At 39.5% G+C, this 18267-nt stretch overlaps 1 protein-coding gene across 1 annotated transcript in view; it reads right to left on the reverse strand.

The window, feature by feature from the left end:
* Positions 1-668: 668 nt before the first annotated feature.
* The window catches only part of CLCA1 (chloride channel accessory 1), a 30091-nt gene continuing 12492 nt past the window's right edge, over positions 669-18267 (reverse strand). The window contains exons 5-14 of the mRNA XM_028102544.2: positions 17556-17733; positions 14511-14729; positions 13735-13962; positions 10948-11122; positions 9006-9112; positions 6811-7026; positions 5967-6228; positions 4745-4915; positions 2156-2395; positions 669-1057 (exon numbers count right to left, since the gene is read on the reverse strand). Of these exons, the coding sequence (XP_027958345.2) occupies positions 669-1057; positions 2156-2395; positions 4745-4915; positions 5967-6228; positions 6811-7026; positions 9006-9112; positions 10948-11122; positions 13735-13962; positions 14511-14729; positions 17556-17733 (2185 nt within the window). The remainder of the gene's footprint in view (positions 1058-2155; positions 2396-4744; positions 4916-5966; positions 6229-6810; positions 7027-9005; positions 9113-10947; positions 11123-13734; positions 13963-14510; positions 14730-17555; positions 17734-18267) is intronic.

Consider the following 18267-nt stretch of genomic DNA (forward strand, 5'->3'; position numbering starts at 1 on the left):
TGATGAACATTTGTTGAATGAACTGAATTGTATTACATAAGATAATGCATATAAGGCATTAGTAGAGCATTTAGCACAAAGTACACAAAAAACGTTTATTTCTCAATCACTTCCCCTTCACATCTGGCTTGAACCTACCTTTCCCACCTCATCTCCTACCACTGTGGCTTTAAGCATCACTGACTTGTAATTTCATGCACATAACATACATTTCTATGCCTAAGGAGACTTCATGCTACTGTTTCTTTCTGCAGTGCAATCTCTTCCTGAAATGTATAATCCTTGCAAATTTAGAGAAGAGAATCCTTATTCCTGGTAATGTTGATACAAATAACAAGCCATTCCTTTTGTATTTAAATAGTTTGACCTAGCTGGGCATCTGGCACCTTTCACTTGCAATTACATGTTCTTTTTAATTGGCAAAGCTCCTTAAAAGGAATTAAAACATACTTTCATTTATCAATGCAAGCACTTCTTCTTTAAAAACCATTAATAAATGCCTGTGCGATGATTAAACTTTTGTATTTCAATGATAGTCTTTATACATATGTAGCCAGTTGTTTAGCATTTTATTTCATTATATCGCCCTCTACAGGAAAGTTTAAAATATATTTTGGAGAACTTTATAATCAAAAGAAGGATGGATGATTTATTCATCTCATGAAAACTCAGCCCAAGGCTACTGACAGCTGCAATTCCCCTAGCCACTTCCACATAATTTTTAAGATGTGAAGGCCAGGAATGGTGCTGTTGACATTAATATCAGGGCAAGGAGGAGAAGGAGTAGGTATCTCTGGAGGAGTCTGTGGGGGAATAAACAGAGACACTCCTACAATATTAGAGATTTCTGACTTTAGGTTGGACTTATCAACGGCCTGAACTGCAATGAAGAGATCCGTGCCGTTTTCAAAAGGGATGTTTTCTGGTGTAAACACAAAAACTTCCTTAGAGTTGGCCTCCTTCGGGAAGAGATCAGATGTGTTCACTTGAAGTGATTCATTGAAATTGTCTCTGAGATCAAGAATACTTGCACTTACTCTAATGATATACTTGTGAGCTAAAAAGGAAAAAAAAAAGTTGTGATTGTAATTCTCAAGTGTTAAAGAAGTTTTAAAGTCTATTAGAAACTATATCACCATTCCATAAATTTCCAGTGAATAAATGTAATTGATGGTCCATATTTATTAGTATTCTTTTTACATTCTTATTTGTGTATCTCAACAGAGTGATAAATATAAAACTGGATCCGGGGTGCTTGGGTGGCTCAGCTGGTTAAGCATCCGACTCTTGATTTCAGCTTAGGTCATGATCTCAGGGTGGTGAGATTGAGCCCCATGTCGGGCTCCACTCTGGGCATAGATCCCGCTTAATATTCTCTCTCTCCCCCTCCCTCTCCCTCTCTCCCCACCCCTTAACCCGCCCCCACCCTTCCCCTTCATGTGCACGCACATGCTCTCTCTCTCTCTCAAAAAAATAAAATTAAACAAACAAACAAATAAATAAATAAATGGACAGGCATGACCTAAAGCCTTGGTCTGTATTTCTGTGCATGCATCTGGCTGAGAGAGGAAGCCTTTAAATTACTGCTTAGTGCTTTATTATTTATAGAGGAGTTTTTGGTACCAGTGCTTCTCAAACTTTCATGTGCATACAAAATACCCAGGGATCTTCAAATACAGATTCTTGGTTTGGTAGATCTGGTTGGGGACTGGGGTTCTACATTTCTACCAAGCATTCATGTGATGCCCATGCTGCAATCTGAAGACTATACTTTGGGACAAAAATCTAGTAGGACCTGAGGTTTCTTCCAAAGGTCAGCTCTGCTCCATAGATATCTATGCTCTATTCCCAATCCTTTCCAGGAGTCATTGCTAAAAATGGGGTTTATTAAAGGACAGCTTGGCAAGATTTCAAAAAAACCTAGATTGCCTGTTACTGGTTGAAACCTCTTAAAACTTCAAGTGGGCCAGTTTTTCAGGTTCTAAACCTCTCCTATTTAAAAACCCTAACCTTTTATTTCAGAGGACATTCAAGATCCCTCTTGGCTTCTGCCTTCCCCATGCACCACAACATGCCTGCCTGCCTGCCTCACCTCCTTCTGCACCTCTGTTGGCTGGTAAACTCCTTTACAGGGCCCACACCACATTCAGCTTACCTCTTCCGTGATCATAATCATCCCCAGGAGCTGTCCAAGTCAGATTTATAAATTTGTCCCCATGGATTTTTGCCTTAAGGTCAGTGATTTGACAAGGTGGGAAGAGATCAGGTATGGAAGCCTGTGGGACACCAGAGGCCACAAATGAACTTCCCAGGGATGTTCTGCTGAAACACACTTGGTTGCCTTGAAGATCATTCTTACTGATTTCGGGTCTTGGTGGATTCCATTTTATTTCACCTGCATCACATCACATCACATCACATCACATCACATCACATCACATCACATTACATTACGTTACATTATATTACCTTGCATTGCATTACATTACATTACATTACATTTCATTTCATTTCATTACATTGTAAGCAACTATATGACTATACTTCATTTTGTTATCAGATTGACCTCTTCCTACTCTCACCTTTGCCTTCTCTCCTCCCACACACAAAATTAATTTTAATTATTTGGTGTAAAGATCCCAAATCAGGTTGCATCAGAGGAAAAAAAGCAAAGAGAGAATCACAGTTTTTTATCTTACAGATATTTTCTGGATGTTTTATGGAATAACAATTCTCATAATTTATTTTCGTGACATTTGTCCTGGAATTGTTTCTCTTCCCATCTTTTTGCCTATCCTGATTTTATTCTTCTTAGATCAGCTTAAATCCTACCTCTGTTTTAAGCCTTCTTAGACAGCCTCAAGAAATCTCTTTCACCTAGATAATACTGTTGGTTTTATTATTTTTCCTATGTATTTGGTAATTAATCATCTGGACCATCAAGAATTACCTTGATTATTCCTTCCATGTATTTTTCCCCTCTTTCTCTATGTTTGTGTTTTATCTTTCTTATTAGATTGCAGCTTCTCATAAACTGTTTTGTGTTAGAGGTTCTAAAATTTTATGCTTTTGGAAGACTTCTGATTTTCTCATTGAATGCATAGGAACTTAGTGCTTGTAGCAATCTCAATTTTCTTCACATTCTTGCTGAAAGGTTGTATAAAAGTAATCCTGGAATTCAAAAAATACCCTGGCCTGCTCAATCAGTAGGGTTCTCCGACTCTAATTTCAATAAAAATATTCCATAATACCCTAATATGGCATTACACAGAATTTACTCTCTCATAAACTCTACTTCTTTAGCCTTTAAAATTTTTGTCTGTAAAGACAGATTGATCTTCATACCCATCAATCTGGTCTAGGGCAAAGATAAAGTAGATACTGTAGCGGGTTCAGAGTTAGTATTCAATTCACCAATAGAGACCATCTCTCTTGGTATTCAGGCTCATCAAGGGATAGAGGGGAAAAACATGGCTCTCTAATGCCAAGCCAGGTCCTATCATGGTTAGTCCTATCACAGTTAGACCAAAAGCCTCTCTAGCCTCTGTTTCTCTGTCTGCAAAATGGGATGATTAGAAGAATGTAATGTCCTAATGTGAGTAAAACACTGCACATTCGGCTAAATATGGCCACTAAGCCAAGAAGGCTAAACTCCTGCCTTTTTCCCCTAACTCAGAAAGAAGAACAAATGAAAATAAACTTAGCTGAAATATGTGAAAGAGCTTTGGAAGCAATGTCTTTAAAGCATTTTTTTCCTGTGATCGCCTTTGCATGAAACACCACATATCCTAGAATCCTCCTTTTACTGAGCACACACCCAAGTAAATAGGACAGTGGGAAGCTTCTTGGCGGAGCTGTTCTTACAATACACCAGCCACTAGGAAAAGACCTACCCAAGACAGTAGAGATTGATGGAAAACAAGTCCTGGAACCCATCAGGACTAGTCTTGGTCCCAATTCCAACTCTAATCCAGGGCAAGTGTTTATGACCAAGAGTGGTATAGGACTGCCTATTTCTTGGAGCACAATTTTCCCACATGCTTACATGAGGGCTCAGTGTACTGGCTGGTATTAGGTTCATCTACTATTTTCCCTGGTCTGAGCAAGAGAAAGGAGACAGTGGGGCTTGTGATACTGATGTATATAATAAGCCCTAAATTCCCTTATTCTATGGAAATGCCACTATCAGTGGAAAGAGCTTTATTACAAAATATTTTAAAATTTATTTGAAAATAATAGCAAACATTTATTGAACATTACTATTTACCAGCAACAGCTTATTAGATGTATTTCCTTGTTAATTCCTCATAACTACCTTATTAGGTAGTTACCATTATTATTCCTATTTTACAGCTGAGGAAAGTGAAGCACAAAGAGATTACCTTCGGTAGAGGGCTGGAATGTGAACCCAGGCAGTAGAAAGCTACTTTCAATCTATTGGTTTTCAACTGAGGGTTATTTTGCCTCCTAGAGGACAGTGGATGATGTCTGGAGACATTTTTGATTGTCATAACTGTGGGGGATGCTTCTGATAACTAGTGAGTAGAGGCCAGGAATGCTGCTAAACATCCTACAATGCACAGGACAGCCCCCACAACAAAGAATTATGTGGCCCAAAATGTCAGTAGTGTTCAGACAGAGAAACCCTGATATTAAATCACACCATTCTCCCCACAGGCTTATTGGTTTTCTCTTGATCCTAAACCTTTTACTCAAGCCAGGTGTGTTATTACAGATTACTTACCATTCTCAATCCAGCCAGGCATGTACATGGCTCCATTCTGCTGGGGTGTCACCCTCTGGCTGGCTGCATTTATTCCTCCCAGAGCCCACACTTTCACACTGTATCTACCATTTGTATCATAAGCCGTAAAATACCTTGAATAGATACCATCATCCTTAGTAGCATCAGCACCTTGACAGGAAAATGAAGGAATTAATGAATATCTGAAAGGCAGATGGGCATTTGTATATTTCTAACTCATATATGGGTTAAAAATTTTCGAAGCAAAGATAATCTTGTGCTATCTCCAAGATAGTTTAGGATTTGATTGTGTTAAAGATGAAATCTACTTTTTATCTTATGTGCACATGCACACGTGTGTATATGTCTCTGTGTGTGTTTAGCTTCATATGTGTATATTTTGTCTTCCTGAATTGTTGTCTTTCTTTTTGAAATCAGAGGTCATGCCATGTGTCTGCTACATCCAACATAGCGCAAGGTAACTATTCGTTAAGTATCTGTTGAACTGAGTTGAATTGTTGTACATTACTATGGGGAAAAAATGTTATATGATTTTTTTTTAAAACTTATGACTTCTCACCAGGGTAGATTTGGGTAGGAAATTCATTTACAGAATTTGTTCTAATAAAGTTACTTGCATCAGAGTAAACAGTCATGTTCCTTCTAAAAAGAAATGTAGAATTCTCTTTCTCTCGCTCCCTGTTAGATTTATTTAAAAAATATGGGCAGGATTTTCATTTTGGGAGCAAGATAATACAGAGTCTGCATACATATAGCAGGCATATATAATTGCATTTGAATTTATCTCTGCTGCTTTCTAAATGTGAAAGCCTCAGTTTCTTCATCTGTAATGTGGGGATAACAATATCTCAAAAGTGTGTGGTAAAGATAAAAATGAAGATAACATAAGATAGCTATTAATTTTCCTCCTTCCCTTTTTGGGGAGTGTGGAATACCCTCTGACAACTCCCTGGAGTGTCTGAGTGTATTGAACTTGAGCCACTAATGTGTTTGGTCTTTGCAGAAGCTAAAGGTAGGCCCTTATTCATGTTTTTCAACATTTTAAAATATAGGAATTGGGGGGAAGCAGGGAACTCTCCCAGCCAGACCCCCAGTAGTGGACTCCCTGCTTCTAACGTCCTCACCAGATCATGCCCTCCTTCTATTCCTTGGTTGCTTTTTGGAAAAGAAAGATGTGTTTTCCAATTTTTTGAATGGTTACCTGCTCCATTGTCCAATAATTCCAGGGTAACTGTTTTACCATTCACTGATTCTATTACAGCTGTGACAGTGGCCCTGAGGATTGGTGAGGATCCTTGATGAATCTTTGCATAAACTGCCATAGGGCTAGGGAATTCGCCTGTGTCTTTGTTCATTTTAGAGGTCACTGTAATTGGAGGCAAAGTAGCACTTGAAGCACGGGAGGTGACAGTCAGAGTCAGGGTTTGTGAGCTTGCTTGCAGACTGTAACTCCAAGTGCCAACCTGACCAAAACAAATGGAGACATTTCCAATTAATAACTGTAGGTGAGACAGACCTGACTTTAATACCATCTATAGGAAGGGCTTATCTGATACAAGTATGTCACAAGCATATCTAAGAAGATCTCTTATATTCTGTCAGCCAAGGGAAATTTTGGTACATTTGGATTAACTACATGGTTCTTACTGTCAGGAAAATCCTAGTTGGGGAAAATGAGGTGAGGAAGCTGTGTCCTTATTATTTCCTTGGTTTCTAAAAAGCAGTATCAAATCAATGGGTTCCAGAGGTAGAGGAAATGTTTTTCATGATCCCGTAGTTTCAAGGACCATTTTGCATCTTGACTTCTATGTAATTTGAAAGGTCTGCCTTTAGTACCTGGAGAAAATATCACCAATTTCCTTTCCCTTGATTTGCAGTCATACTAATGAGATAGAGACTTGGATGGAGAATTTTCCTTGTTCTTTCTTTCATTCAATACTAACTCTCCTTTTAGCAACTACCCACATTTAAAAAGCTATGATTATTTTGTAAAAACTTTAATTTATCTTGTCAAATTGTGGGAAAGATAAAACCTGAGCCCATACCTTGGCAGTGCCTGGGATTTGGAGGTAGGCCATTTTGGTGTTTGTGTCCACTACAAATCCATCTTGTTTCTTTCCACTAGGATCGTGGAGAAGGATTTGGGGATGCTGTGTTGTCCAAGTGATGAGAAATAAAGTGTCATTTCCCACAGTGCTGTCCACAAGCACTGTGCCATTCATCCACTGATTGTTCTGGAGCATTAAGCCTCTACTCTCAAGCTGTGAAGAAAAACAACTCTTTACATTCTGGAGAATACAGTCCCCATCACACAGTCTCTTCCATTCTGCCTCCAATTCTCAGTTGCCCCATTAAAAGCCTTCAGTGATGCCTGAGTCCTTGGTTTGGTATTTAGGTCTTATCATTATCCAGTTCTAAATTACCTTTCTTCCAGCCTTAGCTTCCACAATGTTTATTTCTACACCCAAACCAGACCACTTCCCCAAATGACAGTCATGAATCCCTGGCTCTGACTTTATCATACTCTCTGCTTTTCCTGAAAGTCTATACAGTCATCTCCATTTGTCTAAGCCTTACCAATCCTTCAATATTCGGTTCAAATGACACTTTCTCTATTGTCCATCTCACTTACTGACTGAGAATAATCTCTCCCTCCTGTGAGTTCCCACAGAATCGTGATTCTGTCACTCCTTTGATATTCTCACAGTGTGTTTTGCTTTATACCTAGTAGTGTTTATACCTCATCCTGTTTACTAGACTATAAACTCTTAAGGGGTCTGACTGGGACTTTTTGCAAATAACCAATGCTGGGTCAAGTGTTATTGTAGTCCCTGTGAAAATAAATGAAGTAAGTCAAGGACTAAGGCTGATTTGTTGTTTGGAGCAGAATGAAGGAGTGGTTAGAGCAGGGACTGAGATGGGGAAGGGTTAACAGGACTTTTACAGAGAATGTGACCGTGAGGATTGTCTCCTTGGTAATTATTTCTTGTCCTTAAACTGATATCTAAGAGAAGATAGGGTGGCTGGGTCATAGAATCAGATTTTCTAATTTCACAGGTAGATTTGATCTTGGATGTGGAACAAGTGGAGGGCTCTTATATCTGATTCTTAAGGCGGGTGGGTCAATGAGTTCTGCTCATTTCTGTCTCTCACTGTTAGGCTTCTTAAATACAAAAGTAATGGGCAGAAACTGCCTGACTGTGAACTTGTCCTTTCATCAGTTTAATCACTTTTTTTTCAGACACATTCCTCCAATTTCCAGACTGGACTCTTGAGTTTAATTTTCTAAATCTGAGCTAGGGTAAACCAAATGAGTAAAATTGCTGTCTTCTTTGATTGATTAAATGCTAAACAGGTAGATCAGAAAACGTGTTGTTTCCAAATCTGTCATTATTTTGCTTTGACATGACATTGTTCTTTTATTTTCAGCCAAACTTTCACAATAAAGTTATCACAATAAAAATCATAATTCACACAGATGTGAGTTCTGATTGTTTACTCTCTAGCTTAAAAATTCATATGAGTAGCTTTTGAAACTTCAAGAAGAACATTTAAAATACATTTGTCCTTTTCTTAATGAATAGTCCCAAGATTTTTGAAAGAAAGTTTGGTTTTCTTGAAATTTTAGAACCAGAAGAGCCCGTGGATGTTTTTTGGTTCCTATCTGGCTGAGAAACCAAGGCCCAGAAAGGTGAAGTTCTTAACCCACAGTTAGAGTTAATGGCAGGCCCAGGTGTCTTTTTTTTTTTTAGGCCCAGGTGTCTTGACTGACATCATGGGCTTTTCACAGAGCAAAACACTTTTCATCCATTATAAGGAAATCTTGACAAATATCAGACATTTGAGGTAATGGAAAAATAGAGCAAGTAATCCCTGAGCACTTACTTGTCCCAGAAAATTTGTGTTAAGATGATCTACTGTGAAGAAAAATTTGAGCCAATTATATTGCTATGGGTGCTTGTTAACAGATGTTAAAAAAGAATTTTTGGACCCAATATTGTATGTTGCTGGTTTCTATGGAGAAGACGGTATTGTTTCCAAACAGGTAAACACTAATTGCTTTGCTTAAAACGGTAGTGTTGCATCTTAGGAATAATGTCCAATATCAGACTGAAACTTCTATTTTTAGTTTTAACTTACTACTGGAAGAATGTAGTACTTAAAAAGTTTAACCATTAAACCCTCCATCTTGGTTATGATTATTTGTAAACATGAAAAACCAAAGAGTAAAAATTCTGACCTGGATAGCACGCTGGGAGACAGCTGCATTCCCAGATGAAAGGGCCCCAAAGGCGTCAATGAGGCCATTGTTCTGAGCCTGATCTGAAGCATACATCTGCATACCTCCTAAAATGCAATTATATTATCAGGAGTTATTTTCTAGAAATCAAGTATTTGCACCATTTTAGCTATTGTTAAGATAGCAGAATATGTGACATAAATATTCTATTGCATTTTTAAAGTATCAATCAACATCAAACAGGCATCCAGATTAATTCAGAAGTCGATGCTAAATTTTTAATCCTACTAAATAATAGCTTCGACAACATCTCAGTTGTCCAGCTATGTCAATTATCTGCAAAGCAGCCATGAATCTCTGATTAGTCAAAATTAGGAGCATAAAATTTCATGTTTTAAAGGTCATACACTTCAAAAAGAGAATTCATTAGGCCTTATTCCAAGCCTATTGATTTATTCTTATTTTAGACATAATCTTAACAAGCTTGACTTTTGGGTTTTCTCCTAAATCATAAAACATGTGTATGTAACAACAGCAAGAAATAACAGCTGACAAGGGACAGTTATAGAAAAGTCTAATGTGTAGTAAAAAATAGATTATACACCAGGTCTCTCAGTCTTGGGCTATTTAGAACATATGTAACTAAGATAGTTGATGTGAAAGCACTTTTAAACTCTTAATGCCATCCAAAGTTTAAGGTAAGTACTTTGGTAATTCTCTTGGGGCCCCACCCAGCTACCCTTACCTAAGCAAGCAAATCTCTCCCCAGCTGCTCTAAGTGTTAGCTGCTAATGGCATGTAACTGCCCCTTTTTCTGGAGAATTGCCTTACCAAAAGAGACTACGCTTGCTGGAGAAATAACGTGCTCCCTCACCTCCACCTTGTCTTGACTGTCCACAGCCACTAACTGAAAGACACAGTGGTACAAAAGATCAGCCCTTTTGCCTCAAGATTGTACGAGGTGTGTGATGCAATTCCAGATTGAGAGCCCCCTGTAGGGTTAGGCTTCAGCTAGACTCTAAGTCCACTTCTGTGCTTGGGTCCTTCCCCTGTCTTGTCCCATTTCCCTTTCTCCTATTCTCCCGAGAGCTCTCCCTCTATAAATCACATGTGCCCAAATCCCTGTCTCAGGCTCTATTTCTAGGAAACCCAGCCTAAGGCAGGTAGTATTAGAAACAAGCAGTCCTGTCATTTTAGCTGCCTCAGGTGGCAACTCAGCATAATAATTGATATCCATAATACTGGCCCTAAGTTAAAAAAATTGCGCCCACCTACTCTGCTAAAGAAGCCAGGCACATATGGAATCTATTTTAACCATCTGTCTGTGTATGATAGTTAGAAGCTTCATATATTAATGTTTTATGGAGAAACTGCATTGTTTTCTACAGTTTCAGAGTGACCTTGTGTGTGGTTTAGCAGGCCCTTTGCCCTTCCCCTGCTACTCCTTATTGAAGTGTCAACTTAGATGTCACCTTTCTGGACCTTCTCCTTCCCTTAATAAAGTCAAAGACTTTCTCTTCTACGGTGCTTTCTACTGTTAATAGAGTACTTGTATCATGGTGTTATATAGTTAGTGGCTTGTCATCTGTCTCCCCTGGGTCTCTAAGCCAGTTGCCAACTGGAAGAGAGTGGTTCCTGGCTAACCTATTAGATTCTTTGCAGTCCTTACAAAGTGTCTGGGAAGAGAGACCTGAGTCCTAACTAGAGTGCTATGCTGATCCCATCTTCCTTCAGACTGCCATAATCCTAGAATTGAGGCCTTAAAAGAAATGGGTAGAGTCAATTCTAATGGTCATTTAGAGGTAAAGGCAGGTAGTTGGTTAATAAGATTACCCCTCTCTCTATATATCCCATCCTTCCCCTTCTCCCCAGTTCACTGGAGCTCACAGTCCAGTGGAAGAGACAATTCAGTGGGACACAACAGCAGCAGACCACCCTTCACCTGTCATTTGAGGCAGCTCCTCTAGTTCTTTTGCTGCAGAGGGTCCCAGGGCAACTGTGTGGATGACAGCTCCACTTTGTTTCACCTCGTTGAAGCACGAGCTTATAGTGTTGTCCTCCCCATCGGTCAGCAGCACGATTTCAGATCCATCTGTTGAGAATTTCTTCCTAATAACCTAAGAACATAATGCAGGGCATGAGTTATCAGGGTGGCCAAGGGGTTTGGGAGAACTGCATTTAAAGGGAATGAGAAGAGAAATCCCAGAGGGAATGAACAAAAGTGCCTGAGAATGGTCAAATATCTCTGTCTTGAAATGATAAAATTTTAAATCAGCAACATTCATGGAACTTGACAATAGTCTTTTCTCTTGGTTACCCTACTGCAGAGCGGGCTCTGTAAAGAAGGATACAGGGTAGGTCCAGGGATAGACAGCACTGGGGAAGCAGCGAAGGAGGTTTTTCTAGTTTTCTTCATATGCTTTCTCCTTGACAGGATTTTGGAGGTTCCCAGATGCCTTCAGAAACCACCCTCACTGAATAGGTATAATATTTGGGAGATATTAGACGCAGGGTAGATTTAGCTTATATGATATTCACCATCTGACCATACCAGCTGTTTATGGTTGGCATTGGTTCTGACCAGTAAGTACCCAGGTCACAATATTAAAATTTTTAATATTCCCTCTGATTAACAAATAATTTTGTTCCTATTAACCCCAGCTCCTATTGTCCTATGACATCTATGTTTCAACTGTTCCTGATTAACACAGATTATAGTTTTTTACATTGTGTAGAAAGCACACACCTTTTACCAATGTTGGATAAGATTATGATAGAAGGAAAATTAGATTCAAAAAATAGTGTTACTCATTTCAGAAGTGGAAGGCAAGAGTCCACTCTTCCCCTAAAAAGAGTAGGAGAGACCCAGAAGAAGGGAAAACTAGCAATCAAGCCTAAGTAACCTCTCTAATCTGGACCAGACTGTCAGAAAAGGAAAGCATCTTAAGTAGGTTGAAAGGAAAGCTAAGAGCAGAGGGGACTTGTGCTACACTCTATTTGAACTCTGAGAGGGGCTGCCACCTAAGGGAAGAGAACAGAACTGTGCTTGCTGCTACATGATAGAGCCCAAAGCCCAGGATCCTCTCAACCCTGGCCGTGGCCTTGATCTGACAAAACTGAGAGGACAGAGAAAGGGCTTAATTTGGATTCCTTTGTCCTACTCCCGATCACTGCTATGTGTCGTGGAAAACATGTAGAAATTCCCATATATCCCACAGGAAAGACAGAAGTCAGCAGACAAGAGAACAGGTCATCTCACTATACAGGCTAAGGGGTGTTCAGTCTGCTCAGGGGCTGGATGGAGGACAAGGGAGTGTTTGGGCTCTGCTCCAATAGTGAGAGCCAGGGTGGGGCTGAGTCAACCAGGAAAGAGGACTGGGCCCTGATCAAGCCCAGAGAACAAAGTCCAGGGGGCCCCTCAGCAGGCACAGAAGCCCAGAACGGACCTGACAAGGGCTCTGCAGCAGGAACCAGCGGAGAACTTGAGACAGTTTAGTACACAAGGCTCTTTCCCTCATCATTTTCCCACACAGGCTCCTCCCATCCCACATCTGAACTCCATTGGGCAGGAGGAGCATCTAAATTCCAGTTGTATCTCTCGCACTCTCTCTCACCCATCTAAGTGGAAAATGCAGAACCAGAAGTTCTCTCTTCACCACCAGGCCATCTGGCCTTACTCATCTCCCCTAAGGTTTTGCTTAGCAGGAATTTAGAATAACATGTCAGCAATTTCACTGTCCGTTCCCCTCCCTCATTTGCTTCTTTAATCAAAGCTTGGGCGAGTGGCAGAGGCAAGAGAATCCAGATGCACGCCGGCATCTGGACAAGGGTTCTGCAGCCGACTGTGCATACAGTGGAAATCAATTTTAGGGAACTGAATTTCAAGGTGGAATAAAAGGTCTCAGGGGACAGAAGAATTTGAGGAAATGGTTGTCTGTTGTCCACATGCAATAGTGTGAGCTGGAAACCAAATGTTCCTGCTGCTGCTTGGGAATCTGGAACAGCCCCATGGACGTGTTGTGCCCCCTATCAGGCAGAAGGCTAAGCTGCCCAAGATGCCACAGAGATTCTGAGACCTTAATAAGCCAGTTTCTTTCAGCCTCTTATTCTTTTTTCATGGGGTAAATATCTTCTAAATAACTATGGAATATTGGATTATGTATTTGGAGCAAGTAAGCATCAGGTGCTTTCAAATAATTCAATTTTATTGAGAACCTTCCGTATAAAAGATACTGTGCAGCAGCCTGGGAGGTAAAGAGATAAGTCCTATCCCTAATGAAATTTTGCTTGAGTGAAGCGTGTGATTAGAAAATCATACAGAAGAGCCTAGAAGTCATAAGAAATTTTTTGTTAAACTTCACAGAATGTAGAAAGAGTGATTCTGTACAGTTGAAAGAATCAGGAAAGATGTCCAGAAGTAGGTGATGTCTGGGATGAATCTTTGAAGAATGAATGTGATTTGAAGGACAGAAGAGGCAGGAGAAAGTATTCTAAGTGGGGAGCCTGGCAAAGGTGTGGAAGCACCGAAGGACAAGCGATCCAAGTTGCTGAGACATAGGACACCTGGAAGAGAGTCCCTGGTACGGGAACCTAGAAAGGTAGGTAGGTGCTCTTTTATGAAAGAACTTAAATATTAGAGAAAATTTGACTTAATTTTGTTGAAAACGGAGATAAGTTTAGGGAAACAGAAATTGTAAACATTGACAAATGATGGGGGAACTTGTCTTACAGCAAATGCTGATTGAAGCCCACTGCAGATGGACGTTCCTCCTGAGGCCACTGTCGGTAAGCTTTTGGTGAGCGCATCCCTTTCCGCGGCACTGTTTATCTGTACGAGTTCACTTTGTACCTGGGCAGCACTGTTAAATGTCACCATCCCAACCCAGGACCCTTGCTCAACTATCTGCAGAAGGAAAAGTTTGCCGGCTTGATTCAGTCGTTTAAGGCGGTTACCATTCTGAATGGAGAAGTAGAAGAAAAGCAGTCAGGTTGAGTTCAGATGAGCAGACTAATAACAAAACAGGGTAGAGGAAATTTGGAAGTGGCTGCCTTAACATCGAGTAAATGACTACAAGCTTATTTAAGGGGCTTTATATATATAATCCTTTATAATTAGTAGCATCTTTGGGTAGAATTTTAGGGCCTTTGTTTGAATAGCCCTAAAAGATCAAGCCAGATTAGCCTTTAGTTAGATTATTACTGCTTTGATAATAGTTCTATAGACGTACATATTGTCAGTGAAACATTAAAAGATGTCAAGGCTATGTACTTCAGCAGATCTTGCTCATAAATTGAAAGCTAATTTAATTTGGCAAATGAGACACTTGCTGCTGAATTTCTGTTGAATAGAGTTGAAGTGGGTGTTTCTGATGGTAATGTTATTGTTGTGACTGTTCTGACTCTAAGGATTGCGTTTATTCCCAGCTTGTTACAATTTGTTGTCCAGATCATATCATACACAAATGTGAGAGCAGCATCCTGAAGACCAAGACCCAGTGAACATACCGACATGCTTCCAGACTTATCAAGGACTAAACACACAATTCTTTGTCCAATCTGCAGCAATGAGAATGTGGGTGCAGGTGGCTGTGTTGTCATAGGAGTGGTTTTCTTAAAGTCCTCAGAATCCTTAATTACTTCCCAGGTGCTTCGGAGATTGCATTGTTTGTTTTGCGGGTTTGGGGCCTCTTTATTGTGGTTTTTTTCTGTACAAAATTCAACCACCTGAAATTGTCAGTAAAATTATAGAGATAAACAGTAGAGAAGGATATTTAAATCCCTTGTCCTCCTTCCTAGTCTGCCCTGCTAACCTGTAAATTTGGCTTAATCCCACAATCGCTGCAGGGCACTCCTGGGGAAATTCACAGTCATAATTCAGACTTCCTATCTCATACCACATCTTCAACCTCATTGGACCCTTCGTACTACTCAGCAATCTATTTATCTGCTCCTGGCTTCCTTCCTACTTCTCAAATTTGTCATTTCAAGCTGTCACCACTGTCTTCAAACCACCCACTTCTTAACATTTCTCTGCTGGTACCATCTTATTTCTCCATCCTTTTACTTCCCACTCACTTCCTTACTTCCCACTCACTTACCAACACCCTGCATTCCAGCTCTTTCCACTAAGATGCCCCACCGGCTCCTCAACCTGTCATGTGTTCATAATTGAACTCACCACCTTTCCTTTAACTCCACTCCTCCTCCTCATGTATTTTCTAACTTGATGTCACCACACTATCCACCCAGGCACCTACATCAGGAAATCCTATCTTCTTCCCTCTACAGAATAACCAAGAGCCATCTATTTCACTATCTCTCCAGTTCATCATCTTTCTCCTTCTCCGTTGGAATCTCCATCATTCAAATCCTCATGGTCCCTGTATCAGACTATTTTGGTCTCCTATCTGACTTTTCCATCTTGTTTGCCCTCCAAATGGTCTACCCATAGTTTCCAAGAACAGCTTCTTTCTTACCCCTTGCTCAAGACCCTTTGGTGGCTCCTCATTGCTCACACACTATTTCTGGACTTTTTCACATATCAAATAGCAATCTCCATGATTTAGATTTTGCTTCACTCTCCAGCCTCACTCTGGCTGTACATTCCAAGTCTCTAATTTCCCCCTAGTGTAATCCGTAAGTTCTTAAACTTGCCTTTGGTCATGGTTTCCCACTTTGTCAAGGAATTCCTCTTCCTCTGTCTTCTGCATTGTGAACTTTACCCTCTTGTTCCAGCCAAAAGGTCATTTTCAAAATGTTTTCTCATTTCCTACCCCTCCAAAGAATTTTCACTCAGCCCTGTGGCTTCACAGTACCCTAGAGATACTTCAGTAAGACCCCTTTAACATTGTTAGTACACTTACTGGGCTATAAACCTATCTATGACAGAAAATTGTCTCATTAAATTTTGCTTCCTCAAAACTTGGTTTAGTGTCTGACACATAATAAAAGCTCAATATAAGTTTGTTGTTTTTTAAGTAACCCTAAAATCTGTATGTCAGGTTTTTTTTTAATCGGGCAGTAGTTATTATGCAAGAATTACATGAGAACATATGGAATAGGGTCCATACGAACATAGCCGATAAATGAGTTTCCTCCCCTTTCATTAAGCATTTATATCTTAGCATTTGGGGGATTAAAAAAGGAGCCACAGTATGCAAAGAATGTATAACCTCATTCTTCCTCTCAGATTATTATTCATAGTATTATTCAATTAAAAATCCTAAATATCCAAGATTCTAGTAATTTAGAAAGTAATCATTAGCTGTAAAACACTTATTTTCCTCTTTATTTGCATTTCCCAGGTCATTTTGGTTGTGTTTCCATAATATCATAAGGCTCTGTTTTAGCAGGGGATCTGAAAAACTTACAGGCAAACTGCAGGCAGAGGTTCCCAAACCTGACTGTATATCAAATTTAACTTTGTGGTTAATTTACAACAGATTTAATTTAAATCTGGGCCCCCCTTAAAAGTTTTTCTTTTTATTTTTTTAACAAATACTTTTATTTTTTCATTTTTTTAAAGATTTATTTATTTATTTATTTATCAGAGAGAGAAAGAGAGAGAGAGAGAGAGCACAAGCAGGGGGAGCGGCAGGCAGAGGGAGAAGCAGACTCCCCACTGAACAAGGAGCCTGATGCGGCACTCAATCCCAGGACTCTGGGATCATGACCTGAGCAGAAGGCAGACAGTTAATCGACTGGGCCACCCAGGCATCCCCCTCTTGAAAATTTCTGAGTAAATCTAGAAATGGACTGCAAAGCCAGACTGAAGGATGGGCCTTTTGAACCATGGTACATCACATTTTAAAAACTTATGCCACCAGTAACTCTTACAAGTTACTTCACCCTCTAATCCAAAAGGAAAACATAATTTTATATAAGAGGCTGAAAGATAAGAGACTCCCCACAAAGTCTCTCCACTGACTTTAGTCAGTGGTTAACTGATGCATTTAGGTTTAGTTTGTGCCGATTTGCCAAAATGTTTAGTTACACTAAAGGATAATTTATCAAGTTTATTTTATGACCCGTTGGTCATTAAAAAAACATTAGAAACTACTTTAAAACTACTTAAACCTATTAAAACTATGCACAAACTCCTTACAAGTTCCTTCACCAATGCTCTTAAAAATATAGAAAATTTCAGTTAACCAACCAAAAGCAAATATGCAGGCTGAAAAGATCTCTGTAAGTTAAATTTAAGGCTACTGATCATGTTCTTATTAAGAAATAAAAAGAAGTGTCTGATCCTCTTGGGTATATTTCTTATTTAACTAAAATTTTTTGTGCTTGTCTGCCTTTAAGGATATTTGAAGTAATTCTAAGCACTGAAACTCCAAGCTTGTGGGAGGGAGATAATGGAGCTGCAAGAATGGACAGAGGGGGAAGATATGAATTTATTCCTGATTTTGTACTCCCAGCTTGTCGCACAGAGAATCAGCTGCTCACTGGTGATTTCCGAAAATTTGATCCTTTCTTGCAGCAATCAGGGATAAGAACCTCACTAAATTCGTAAGTGCCAAGAAAGAAAAAGAAGAACAGGGTACTTACGGAACCAATACTTGGCGAAAACATTATGGAAGCCTTCTCGGTCTGGTCTCTAGAAGGTAGGAACTCGCACCCTTCTTTGTACAGCCCTGTTGCTGTGTCGATTTTGCATGGTTTGGGGATACAGCTGCCTCCCTGACAGTGTTGTACTTTATGTTTACCAGTAATACCTGTCGAACATCTGAGAATATATTAAGATTAGAAGTTTAGGTGCTGTAATCATTTCAGAGGGTTAGACTCTGGTCAGGTTGTTCTGATGTCTACAACTTCCTCTTTTGTTTCAATGAACAAATATATCACCTTAAATGGCAAAATTATTAAATCCACATCAGTGTCATTTTTGTTTGCCCGAAAGTATTTGAAGGGTTCCCAAAATGGTATAGAATTTGTTTCTATGCAACAGAAAAGCTAAGTCTGGCTTATGACTGTCATCAGAATTAATAAGGATCCAAGACCTTAGCCACCTCCTCATCTAAGACCCTCATTCCTAGAAAATCAGGAGCTCTCTTTTGTTTCCCTTAAAAGGCTTGCAGACATTCCCTGGTGTTATTTTCCAGTTAGTTTATATCATACAATTTTTACATAGTTCTTATATGTTCATAGGTATTTTAGATTTTTCCTTATATGCTTATGAGTTTGTGTCTATTATAAATGGACTGCTTTTACCCAACATTTTATTTTTTGAGACTATAAATAATATATGAACACTATAGGA

Source organism: Eumetopias jubatus, unplaced genomic scaffold (assembly GCF_037043125.1).
Source record: "Eumetopias jubatus isolate StellerSeaLion01/CBP00866 unplaced genomic scaffold, mEumJub1_p1.0 scaffold_4, whole genome shotgun sequence".
NCBI lineage: Eukaryota > Metazoa > Chordata > Mammalia > Carnivora > Otariidae > Eumetopias > Eumetopias jubatus.